The 12,548-nt window shown below is 38.0% G+C and overlaps 1 protein-coding gene across 2 annotated transcripts in view; it reads left to right on the top strand.

Moving 5' to 3' along the window:
* Positions 1 to 12,548, top strand: part of CDH17 (cadherin 17) — a 113,661-nt gene that overhangs the window by 55,504 nt on the left and 45,609 nt on the right. For both annotated transcript variants that reach the window (XM_047842399.1, XM_047842398.1), the window contains exon 3: positions 1,575 to 1,673. In XM_047842399.1, coding sequence (XP_047698355.1) covers positions 1,575 to 1,673 — 99 coding nt within the window. The remainder of the gene's footprint in view (positions 1 to 1,574; positions 1,674 to 12,548) is intronic.

Below are 12,548 nucleotides of genomic sequence, written 5' to 3'. Positions count from 1 at the left end.
CTAACCTATCCCGCCCATGATTTCTACACAAGTAGACCTGAAGAACCACACAAGAAGCATTGGGTACGGGTGCTAAATCCCTCATTCCAGAGGGCACCCTCTGTGGGTGGGTTGATGGCTGGCTGTCCCCCTGTGTGCCACCTGTCATGCTCTGTCTCACTTTAGAAGGATAGTTGTGGTGGGACATGGAGGGATGGCAGGGGTTACCGCTGGATGCTCCCCATCCTCCTGGGTTGGGAATGGTGGGAGTCATACCCTCCTGTACATCCTTGATGTCACCTGTTTTCCTTTCAGATTGTCTTGGTCCTTTTTTGTTCCCTCTGGTAGGTAGTGGGGCATAGCAGCTGAGGGCAGCCATTGCAGAGTTGCAATGGGTTAGAATCCTGCTTCCTGTCAGCACCTGGGCAAACTGCTTACCCTCTCAGCATCTTAGTCTCATTGCCTGTAGAGTGGAGCTGGCAGTAATAATTTGTCCCCAGGTGGTTGTCAGGATTAACTGTTTTTAGGACTGAGTTCGGGACATAACTAATTTCTCTTTTTACTGTCCCAGCCACCACGTACTGCTATTCCAGCCTGAATTTGGGTGTCTGCAGAGGTTTCTTGCCTGTCAAATTCAAGGTCTTTTGGCTTTAGAAATGTCTTAGTTACTTGAAGTAAACATTTTGTTCTTTTTTTTTCCTGTATGAGCATGGATTGCTAATCAAACGTTAAAATAGTAAGCTTTTCTTTTTTTTTTTTTTTTAAATATTTTTTTTTCAACGTTTATTTATTTTTGGGACAGAGAGACAGAGCATGAATGGGGGAGGGGCAGAGAGAGAGGGAGACACAGAATCGGAAACAGGTTCCAGGCTCTGAGCGATCAGCCCAGAGCCCGACGCGGGGCTCGAACTCCCGGACCGCGAGATCGTGACCTGGCTGAAGTCGGACGCTTAACCGACTGCGCCACCCAGGCGCCCCAAAATAGTAAGCTTTTCTTGAAGTTACAGTTGTACCAAGTAAGCACTGTACTCAACACATCTAAATATTTTTTTCCCTTATAAATTTAGTTGTCCTTGAAGTGACCATGAACTCTAGGGTGCTGGGAATCTTCCATAAATGTCCTTCTAAATGAATAGGAGTGGAGGAAAGGTGTTTTAAGAAGCTGATTTAACACTGTGTTGTGTTTAGAAGACAGAGTGGCATTGTGGGCAGATAGAAGCTTTTGTTAAGTTAGATCTTAGTGTGTGTGCCCTGACAACCACTTAAGGCATTTACTCTGGGCAAGTAGCTTCACCTCTGTGAGCCTCATTTTGTAACATGGGAGTGTTAATATTCTCTCTACAGGGGGATTGCTTGAATGGTTAAAGGAGAAAAATAGCACAAGACTCATGGCAAGCCATTTTGATATGGTGAAACTCAACAATATCAGATCTCTTTCTATCTGTTTTGACTATACTTTGCATTGTTTTGACTAGGTTAGAATGTTGTGTCTTCTTATATCAGTCCTAGAAGCCATAATAAAATTAGCAAGTGGCATGTATGTATTCATAATGATGGGTATGCCAATTTTCTTTTTTTATTTCCTTTTTTAACAGACAGCTGGATATGGCCAGGAGAGGAAGTTTAGTGGACCCCTGAAACCCATGACATTTTCTATTTTTGAAGGCCAAGAACCAAGTCAAGTCATATTCCAGGTAATGGCTACTCTTGATCACTGTCACCTTCATTTTACAGGCTCTCACAGTGGACTTTACTCCTTAATCTACTGTACAGCAGGAAATAAAATAGAGGCATGGCAGATCTCATTATCAAGAATGATTTCAGAAGCTAAGTTAAACAGAGAGATGGGTGGCCTCAGTATTGTAAGGGGTTGTACGTGACATTCTCATTCAGACTTCTTCAGCCATGTCTGGGGGAAATGCTCCCATCCCTGGGGGTGCGCAGCTTGGTGCCTATAGGCACTGCCTCTTCCTCAGGGTGGGAAGGGAACAAGTCCCTGGAGTGGGATGGCCATCTGACTATCCATCCAATGAGCGTGCTGCTTGAAGCATTTGAAGATGCAGATTCTCTGGAGTAGCACTGGCATGGTGTGCTTTTCCTTACTATCTTCTCTGAACCCATCCCTGGGCCCTGGCCAGTGGGTTGGCCATGCTGGGAGGCGGTCATCTCATGTAGTTAGGTAACTGAGAAAAGCATCAGATTGAGGGTGGACTGTAGATGGAAGTAAGAGACTCCAGCTATAAAGGGGACCGAAAAAAGGCAGCAGCATGGACACCTGCCCTGTGCTGCCAGAGGAAAAAGCATGTACCGAGGACTGGCAGTATAGAGTAGGTATTCCGTGGGCATCTATTGAACTTTCTATTGAACAGAATCAGGACCCCATAGAGGCAATCCCCAACTTACAAACTTCACAGACCTGGAAACTGGCTTGGTAAGATGATTCTAGTCTCTGAGTATCCCAGTCAGTGGAATCATTTCTTGGGTTGCTCCACCTCTTTTTCTGTTCTTTTTCCATTAGCCAGCCACCCTACAAAGCCCATCTCTTCTTGGCCAGAAATGATAGTCCAGTTGTCATGGCTGAATGTTTCTTACTTATGGGTGAGTGTGTTGGAGGAGAGGAGTAGGAGATGAAGGGGATATCCTTCCTGGGATCTCAGAATCTTTGTGTTAGAAAAGACCTTGGAGACTTTTGGTACCAACCACTTGTTTTACAGATAAGGAAACTGAGGCTTAAATAAGTTATTGGCAGAGTTGAGATTAGAAAACAGATCTCCTGATACCTGTTTGGAGATGGAGATACCATAGTCTCTCCATTTTGTATAAGTTTAAGTAAGTTAACAACAATACTGAGATTAGAAAACAGGTCTCCTGATACCTGTTTGGAGATGGAGATACCATACTCTCTCCATCTTTGTATATGGAGAGAATGCAGCAAACCCAGTTATGGTAGGATGTGCTTTGAACTCTTTATTGCAATGGTGCGGAGGTGTTGCACAGATACTTTTATTTGGTACCACTGGAAATATTCTTGGCTGGAGTTTGGGAGACACAAAGCGAGCTCAGTGCCCCATGAGGCTGATCCTTGGGTTGGTAACATCTTAAAACAAAAAAGAGCTAAACAGCCACAGACTTCTTTCACTGAGGATTTTCAAACTAGCTCCAGTTCAGTACTCTAGGGGCTTCTAGAACATAAGATAATATAATACAAATCTAAGATAGGTCATTTTTTTCCTTGTAATGAGATTTAGCTTACACACCATAAAACCTACCATTTAGAATGTGCAAATCATTGATTTTTAATATATCACAGAGATGTGCAACCATCACCACTAATTCCAGAACATTTTCATCAGCCTCAAAATGAACCCTGTACTCATTAGTAGTCCTCATTCTCTTCTCTTCCGAGCTCCTGGCAAACACAAATCTACTTGCCGTCTCTATTTGCCTATGTAGACATTTAATATAAATAGAATCATATGTGTGGCCTTTTGCGTATGGTTCCTTTTACTTAGCATGTTTTCCAAATTTATCCATACTCTAGCAGATATTAATACTTACTCGCTTTTTATAGCTGATTAATATTCCACTGTATGGATATATACCACATTTTGAATGTCCATTTTTCAACTGATGGACATTTATGCCTATTATGAATAATGCTATTATGGACAGTCATATACAACTTTTTGTGAGGACATATATTTTCAATTTTCTTGGATATATACCTAGGAGTAGAATTGCTAGAACATAGTTAATTCAATGTTTAACTTCTGAGGAACTGTAAAACTGTTCTCAAACCAACTGAACTATTTTACATTCTTACCAGCATTGCTTATAGGTTCTGATTTCTCCACATCCTTGTCAATGCATGTATTTATCTGTTTTTATTACAGCTATCCTCATGGGGGTGGAATGGTACTTTTTGTGGTTTGGGTCTACATTTCCATAATGACTAATGATGTTGACTATCTTCTCATGTGCTTATTGGCTGTTTGTATATCTTCTTTTTTTTTTAATGTTTTTTTTTTTCCTGAGAGAGAGAGAGAGACAGAGAGAGAGAGAGAGAGAGAAAGAGAGAGAGAGAGAAACAGAGCACGTGTAGGGGAGGGGCAGAGAGAGAGGCAGACAGAATCCAAAGCAGGCTCTGGGCTCTAAGCTGTCAGCACAGAGCCTGATGTGGGGCTCAAACTCATAAGCCGTGAGATCATGAACTGAGCCAAAGTCGGACGCTTAACTGACTGAGCCACCCAGGCACCCTGTATATCTTCCTTGGAGAAATATTTTGCCTATTTTTAAACTTCTTGTATTGTTCTAAGAGCTCTTTATATATTCTATATTACAAGTTCCTTATCAGATATATGATTTGCAAATATTTTCTCACATTCTATGGGTTATTGTCTCACTTTTTGATAGTGTCATTTGAAGCACAAAAGCCTTTCATTTGATGGGATGTTTTCCATTTATTCAGATATTCTTTAATTTCTTTCAACCATGTTTTATAGTTTTCACTTTACCAATATTGTATTTCTTTTTAAAATTTATCTTGAAGTATGTTATTCTTTTTGCTCCTATTGTAGATGTAATTATTTTCTTAATATCCTTTTCAGATTATGCTTTGCTAGCATGTAGATATACAATTGATTTTTTTATACTGATATTTTATTCTGCAACCTTATTGGACTTGTTTATTAGCTGTAATAAGTTTTTCAGATTCCGTATGATTTTCCATATATAAGATCATGCCGTCTTTGATTAGTTTTACTTCTTTCTTTCCAATCTGGATGTTTTTTTATTTCTTTTTCTTGCCTAGACCTTGAATAAAGCCTAAATAGAAGTGGCAAGATTGGGCATTTTTTTTTCTTGTTTCTAATCTTTTGGGGAAAGCTTTTAGTCTTTCATCATTAGTTATAAGGTTAGCTGTGGGTTTTTCTTAGATGGCCTTTATCAGGTTGAGGAAATTACCTTGTATTCCTGGTTTGTTGAGTATTTTTTTTTTCATGAAAGAATATTGGATTTTGTCAAATGATTTTCTGCCTCTGTTGATATATTAATTTGGATTTGTCCTTTATTCTATGAACATGGGGTATTAAATTAATTGATTTTCATATTTTGAACTAGTCTTATATTCTGGTATAAATTCCACTTGATCATGGTATATAATCATGTCAGGATGATACTATCCTCTTTAGAATGAGTTGGGAAGTATTCCTTACTCTACTTTTGGGCTGCATTTGTGAAGATTTGGTTTTATTTTTTCTTTATGTGTTAGGTAGAATTTACCAGTGAAGTCAACTGGTCCTGGGGTTTCCTTTGTGGGAAGTTTTTTGATTACTAATTCAGTCTCTTTACTTGCTATAGGTTTATTCAGATTTCCTGTTGATTTTTTAGTCAGTTTTGATAGTTTTCATCTAAGAATTCATCCATTTCACCAAGGTTGTCTAAGTGATGGGTAAATAATTACTTATCATATTCTCATTAATCCTTGTTATCTCTGAAGGTTGGTAGTGATGTCTGCTTTTACATTCCTGATTTCAGTTATTTGAATCTTGTTTTTTTTTTTTTCTTGATAAGCCCAGCTAAAGATTTCCCAATTTTGTTGATCTTTAAAAAAAAACAAATTCCAATTTTGTTGCTTTTTTTTCTCCTTTGCTTTGGTATTCTCCATTTTATTAATTTACATTCTAAAAAAATTTTTTTTAATGCTTATTTATTTTTGAGAGAGAAATAGACAGAGGACAAGCAGGGGAGGTGAAGAGAGAGCAGGAGACACAGGATCCAAAGCAGACTCCAGGCTCTGAGCTATCAGCACAGAGCTCAACACGTGGCTCGAACCCATGAAATGTGAGATCATGACCTGAGCTAAAGTTGGATGCCCAACTGACTGAGCCACCCAGACGCCCCTCATTAATTTCCAGTCTAATCTTTATTTTCTTCTGCTTACTTTGGGGTTAGTTTATTTATCTTTTCCTAGTTTCCCTTTATTCATCTTTTTCTAGTTTCTCAAAGTAAAAGATGACTGACTTGAGATCTTTCTTCTTTTATAAACATTTACAGCTAAAGATTTAGCTTGAGGTACTGCTTAATCTGCATCTCATGAGGTTTGGTCCGCTGTGTCTTCATTTTAATTCATCTAAAAGTATTTTATAATTTCCTTAAAAATTTTGTTTATGTTTTTATTTTATTTTATTATTTTATTTTAGTTTATTTTTTAACTTTACATTCAAGTTAGTTATCATATAGTGCAACAATGATTTTAGGAGTAGATTCCTTAATGCCCTTTACCCATTTAGCCCATCCCCCCTCCCACAACCCCTTCAGTAATCCTTTGTTCTCCATATTTAAGAGTCTCTTATGTTTCTGTCCCCCTCTCTGTTTTTATATTATTTTTGTTTCCCTTCCCTTATGTTCATCTGTTTTGTATCTTAAAGTTCTCATATGAGTGAAGACATATGATATTTGTCTTTCTCTGACTAATTTCACTTAGCAAAATACCCTCTAGTTCCATCCACGTAGTTGCAAATGGCAAGATGTCATTCTCTTTGATTGCCTAGTAATACTCCATTGTATATATATACCACATCTTCTTTATCCATTCATCCGTCGATAGACATTTGGGCTCTTTCCATACTTTGACTATTGTTGATAATGCTGCTGTAAACATTGGGGTGCCTGTGTCCCTTTGAAACAGCACACCTGTATACCTTGGATAAATACGTAGTAGTGCAATGGCTGGGTTGGGGGGTATTTATAATTTCCTTTTTGATTTCCTCTTTGACCTGTTGGTTATAGGGTGTGTTATTTCCACATATTTGTGATTTCCCCAAATTTCCTACTGTTTGGTTTCTAATTTTCTTCTGTTGTGGTCAGAGAATATATCTTGTATGATTTCAGTGTTTAAAAATGTATTGATGGGGCGCCTGGGTGGCGCAGTCGGTTAAGTGTCCGACTTCAGCCAGGTCACGATCTCGCGGTCCGGGAGTTCGAGCCCCGCGTCAGGCTCTGGGCTGATGGTTCAGAGCCTGGAGCCTGTTTCCGATTCTGTGTCTCCCTCTCTCTCTGCCCCTCCCCCGTTCATGCTCTGTCTCTCTCTGTCCCAAAAATAAATAAACGTCGAAAAAAAAATTTATAAAATAATTTAAAATCTTTATCTAGTAAATGTAACATCTAGCCTTCCTCAGAGGCTATTTCTACTGACTGCTTCTTTTCCTGTATATGGGCCTTACATTCTTTTTATTAGCATGTCTCATAATCATTTGTTGAAAATTAGACATTTTAAAGAATATGATATGGAAATTCTAGAAATTGTATATCCTCCTCTTTCCAGTGTTTGTTGCTGTTTGTTTGTTTAATGACTTTCCTGAATTAATTTTGTAAAGTGTATATTTTTTGTCATGTGTGGCCATTGATATCACCAAGTGATTGAACTGAGATTTCATTTGCCAGGGAGTTCTGTGTGCATGTTGGACACACCTTCAAGAATGTGGTAAACAGTTTACAACTCTGCCTTAGCCTTCACTTTTTGCTTGCACAAAGCCTCAAGGTCAGCCAGAGGTGAGATATTAGGGCCTTCTCAGGTCTTTCTTGAGTAGGTACACAGCCCTACTTGTGAATGTGGCTTTCTACACTCCCAGGAATATATGGAAGATTTTCAATGCCCCCTAGGGTCATCTTATTTCCCAGATTAACCTTTTAAGTATTTTGGTCAGCTTATATTAACTATTATCACTGCCTCAGGTAGCTGCAAAGTTGAATAATTGCTGATAATTATTTTTGACAAATTCCCCAAGAGAAAAATTGTTTGCAGTGAGTGAACTCCCAAATTCCTCACACTATATTTCCAGGAAACTTCCAGAGAGGTCAGATAACAGCATTTCTCTGGGGGTGGGGCTTTTGGGAAACTCCAAACCCTTTCTCCCTTCTCCATGGTACTGTGGTTGTGAGGCTGTTGGATTTCAAGACTACTGTATATCTTTTTTTTTAATTTTATTTTTTTAAATTTACATCCAAATTAGTTAGCATATAGTGCAACAATGATTTCAGGAGTAGATTCCTTAGTGCCCCTTACCCATTTAGCCCATCCCCCCTCCCACAACCCCTCCAGTAACCCTCAGTTTGTTCTCCATATTTATGAGTCTCTTCTGTTTTGTCCCCCTCCCTGTTTTTCTTGAATAAGGGACAATGGAATTTGGGCAATTCAATGTAATCACAAAGCTTGGTTCTTATTGACAGTAATTTTCTTAAATAAACACTCCTTGGATTTTGCAAGTTTTTGGTTAATTTCCAAGGTTCTGATAAAGTTTATATTTATTTACTTTTTTTTTCCAGTTTCTCATTGCTTTTATGGAGGAAAAGTTTTGTTTTTTTTCCAGATCATTACTCTACCTTTCCCATTGACATCTAAGACTTTTCCTTAAAACACAAAATAGTAACACTTTCATTTAGTAGATAAATAACATAATAGCAACAAGCAAACACTCATAAAAAAGTATTCACCCACAGTTCTACCCACTTAACACATCAAATACATTTTTTTTCCATTTCTTGCCCACTGACATGAATGCTTTTGGTACTATTACAACCATAGTCTAGATTTACTCTTATATTCTCCTTTTGTTATTTTTCATAAATCCACTTTTTTCTTGTGCTGCTTCATACTTTATAGAATGAACATTTTAATTATTAACATTCTATCAACTTTATTATGTACAGTAGTAATTTTATCATCTTTAGTTTTTGATCATTTAGGAGTTTTCAACTTCCCAATATTGTAAATAAGGCTACTTATACTATAAACATGTAGTTTACTGTTAATTTTTTTTATTAAAAAAAAAATTTTTTTTTTCAACGTTTATTTATTTTTGGGACAGAGAGAGACAGAGCATGAACGGGGGAGGGGCAGAGAGAGAGGGAGACACAGAATCGGAAACAGGCTCCAGGCTCTGAGCCATCATCAGCCCAGAGCCCGACGCGGGGCTCGAACTCCCGGACCGCGAGATCGTGACCTGGCTGAAGTCGGACGCTTAACCGACTGCACCACCCAGGCGCCCCTTTAGCTTACTGTTTAAAAAATATTTCTTTAGGATAAATTCTGTTTGGTGATGTTTTCTATCAAAGGCTACATTTTATGCCTCAAGTTATTTTCAAAAAGATTGTGCTAACTTAAATTTCCACCAATAATATATGTGTTTCTTTACATCCTTTACAACATTGGCCGTTATTAGTTTTTAATGTTAATAAATAATATAAAAATGTATTAAAATTATTAATGAGGTTGAACAAACTTTTATGTTTGCTTCATTTTATGTGAATTTTCTTTTTTTTAAATTTTATTTAAATCCAAGTGAGTTAATGTATAGTGTAATAATGGTTTCAGGAGTAGAATTTAGTGATTCATCACTTAAATTTAGCACCCTGTGCTCATCCCATCAGGTGCCTTCCTTAATGCCTGTCACCCATTTAGTCCATGCCACAACCCAACACCCCTCCAGCAACCCTCAGTTTGTTCTCTGTATTTAAGAGCTCCTTCTCTGTTTTTATCTTATTCTTCCTTTTCTTGCACTATGTTCATCTGTTTTGTTTCTTAAATTTTATACAGGATTGAAATCATAGGATGCATCTTTCTCTGACTTATTTTGCTCAGCATAAGACATTCTACTTTGATCCACATTGTTGAAAATGGCAAGATTTCATTTTTTTTGATCCTTGAGTAATATTCCATTGTGTGTGTGTGTGTGTGTGTGTGTGTGTGTGTGTGTGTGTGTATCTTTATCCATTTACCAGTCAATGGACATTTTGGCTCTTTCCATAATTTGGCTATTGTTGATAGCACTGCTATACACATTGGGGTGCATGTGCCCCTTTGAATCAGCATTTTTGTATCCTTTGGATAAATACCTAGTAGTGCAATTACTGGGTTGTAGGTTAGCTCTATTTTTAACTTTTTGAGGAAACTCCATACTGTTTTCCAGAATGGTCGTACCTGTTTGCATTCCCAGCAGCAGTGCAAAAGTGTTCCCTTTTCTCCGCATCCTCACCAATATCTGTTTTTTCCTGTGTTGTTAATTTTAGCCATCTGACAGGTGTGAGGTGGTATCACAATTGTGGTTTTGATTTGTATTTCCCTGATGATGAATGATGTTGAGCATCTTTTCATGTGTTTGTTGGCCATCTGGTTGACTTCTTTGGAAAACTGTTCATGTCTTCTGCCCATGTTTTCACTGGATTATGTGTTTTTTGGATGTTGAGTTTGATAAGTTCTTTATGGATTTTGGGTACTAATCCTTTATCTGATATGTCATTTGCAAATATTTTCTCCCATTCTGTCGGTTGCCTTTTAGTTTTGTTGATTGTTTCCTTCACCTTGCAGAAGCTTTTTATCTTGATGAGGTCTCAGTAGTTCATTTTTGCTTTTGTTTCCCTTGCCTCGGGAGACATGTCTAGTAAGAAGTTGCTGTAACCAAGGTCAGAGAGCTTGCTGCTGGTTTTCTCCTCCAGGATTTTGGTGGCTTCCTGTCTTGCATTTAGGTCTTTCATCCATTTTGAGTTTATTTTGTGTATGGTGTAATAAAGTGGTCCGGGTTCATTTTTCTGTATGTTGCTGTCCAGTTCTCCCAATACCATTTGCTGGAGAGACTGTCTTTATTCCATTGGATATTCTTCCCTGCTTTGTCAGAGAAGAGTTGGCTATAGATTTGTGGGTCCTTTTATGGCTTCTGTATTCTATTACTTTGATCTATGTGTCTGTTTTTGTGCCAGTACCACACTGTCTTGATGATTACAGCTTTGTACTACAGTTTGAAGTCTGGAATTGTGATGCCTCCAGCTTTGGTTTTCTTTTTCATCATTATTTTGGCTATTTGGGGTCTTTTTTGGTTCCATACAAATTTTAGAATGGTTTGTTCTAGCTCTGTTAAGAATGTTAGTGTTATTTTGACAGGGATTTCATTGAATGTGTGATTGCTTTGGGTGGTATCAACATTTTAACAATATTTGTTCTTTTGATCCATAAGCATGGAATGTTTTTCCATCTCTTTGTGTCTTCTTTATTTCGTTCATAAGCTTTCTACAGTTTTCAGTGTATAGTTCTTTTATCTCTTTGGTTAGGTTTATTCCTGAGTATTTTATGGTTTTAGGCGCAATTGTAAATGGGATGGATTCCTTGATTTCTCTTTCTGCTGCTTCATTATTGGTGTATGGAAATGCAACTGATTTCTGTACATTGATTTTATATCCTGCAGCTTTGCTGAACTCATGGATCAGTTCTAGCAGCTTTGGGCAGAGCCTTTCAGGTTTTCCATGTAGTGTATCTTCATATCATCTGCGAAGAGTGAAAGTTTGACTTGTTCCTTGCCAATTTGGATGATGCCTTTTATTTCTTTATGTTGTTTGATTTACTGAGGCTAGAACGTCCAACACTATGTTGAATAACAGTGATAATAGTGGACACCCTTTTCATGTTCCTGACCTTAAGGGGAAAGCTCTCAGTTTTTCCCCATTGAGGATAATTTTAGCTGTGGGTTTTCATATATGGCCTTTATGATCTTGAGGTGTGTTCCTTCTACCCTGACTTTCTTGAGGGTTTTTATCAAGAAAGGATGCTATATTTTGTCAAATGCTTTTTCTGCATCTATTGAGAGGATCATGTGGTTCTTACCTTTTCTTTTATTTATTTATTTTTTATTTATTTTTTTTTTCAACGTTTATTTATTTTTGGGACAGAGAGAGACACAGCATGAATGGGGGAGGGTCAGAGAGAGAGGGAGACACAGAATCGGAAACAGGCTCCAGGCTCTGAGCCATCAGCCCAGAGCCTGACGCGGGGCTCGAACTCACGGACGGCGAGATCGTGACCTGGCTGAAGTCGGACGCTTAACCGATTGTGCCACCCAGGCGCCCCACCTTTTCTTTTATTAATGTGATGTATCATGTTAATTGATTTGTGGATATTGAACCACCACCACAGCCAAGGAATAAATCCCACTTGATCATGGTGAATAATGCTTTTAATGTGTTGTTGGATTTGGTGGGCTAGTATCATGTTGAGAATTTTTGCATCCATGTTCATCAGGGAGATTGGTCTGTAATTCTTCTTTTTAGTGGGATCTTTGTCGGTTTTGGAATACCAAGGTAATGCTGACCTCATAGAATGAGTTTGGAAGTTTTCCTTCCATTTCTTTTCTTTTTTTTCTTTTTTCTTTTTTTTTTTAGAATAGCTTCAAAAGAATAGGTATTAACTCTTCCTTGAATGTTCGGTAGAATTTCCCTGGGAAGTCATCCAGCCCTGTACTCTTGTTTGTTGGGAGATTTTTAATTACTGATTCAGTTAGTTGACTGATTATGGGTCTGTTCAAATTTTCTTAAAAATTTTTTTTAATGTTTATTTATTTTTGAGAGAAAGAGAGATAGGGAGACAGAGGATCTGAAGCAGGCTCTGTGCTGACAGCCGACAGCCTGATGCTGGGCTCGAACTCACAAACCATGAGATCATGACATGTGCCAAAGTTAGGTGCTTAACTGACTGAGTCACCTAAGTGCCCCCTCAAATTTTCTACTTCTTCCTGTTTCAGTTT

This window comes from Prionailurus viverrinus, chromosome F2, assembly GCF_022837055.1.
Source record: "Prionailurus viverrinus isolate Anna chromosome F2, UM_Priviv_1.0, whole genome shotgun sequence".
Classification (NCBI taxonomy): domain Eukaryota; kingdom Metazoa; phylum Chordata; class Mammalia; order Carnivora; family Felidae; genus Prionailurus; species Prionailurus viverrinus.
The sequence above is the reverse complement of the archived record's forward strand: the minus strand, read 5'-3'. Positions and strand labels throughout refer to the sequence as shown.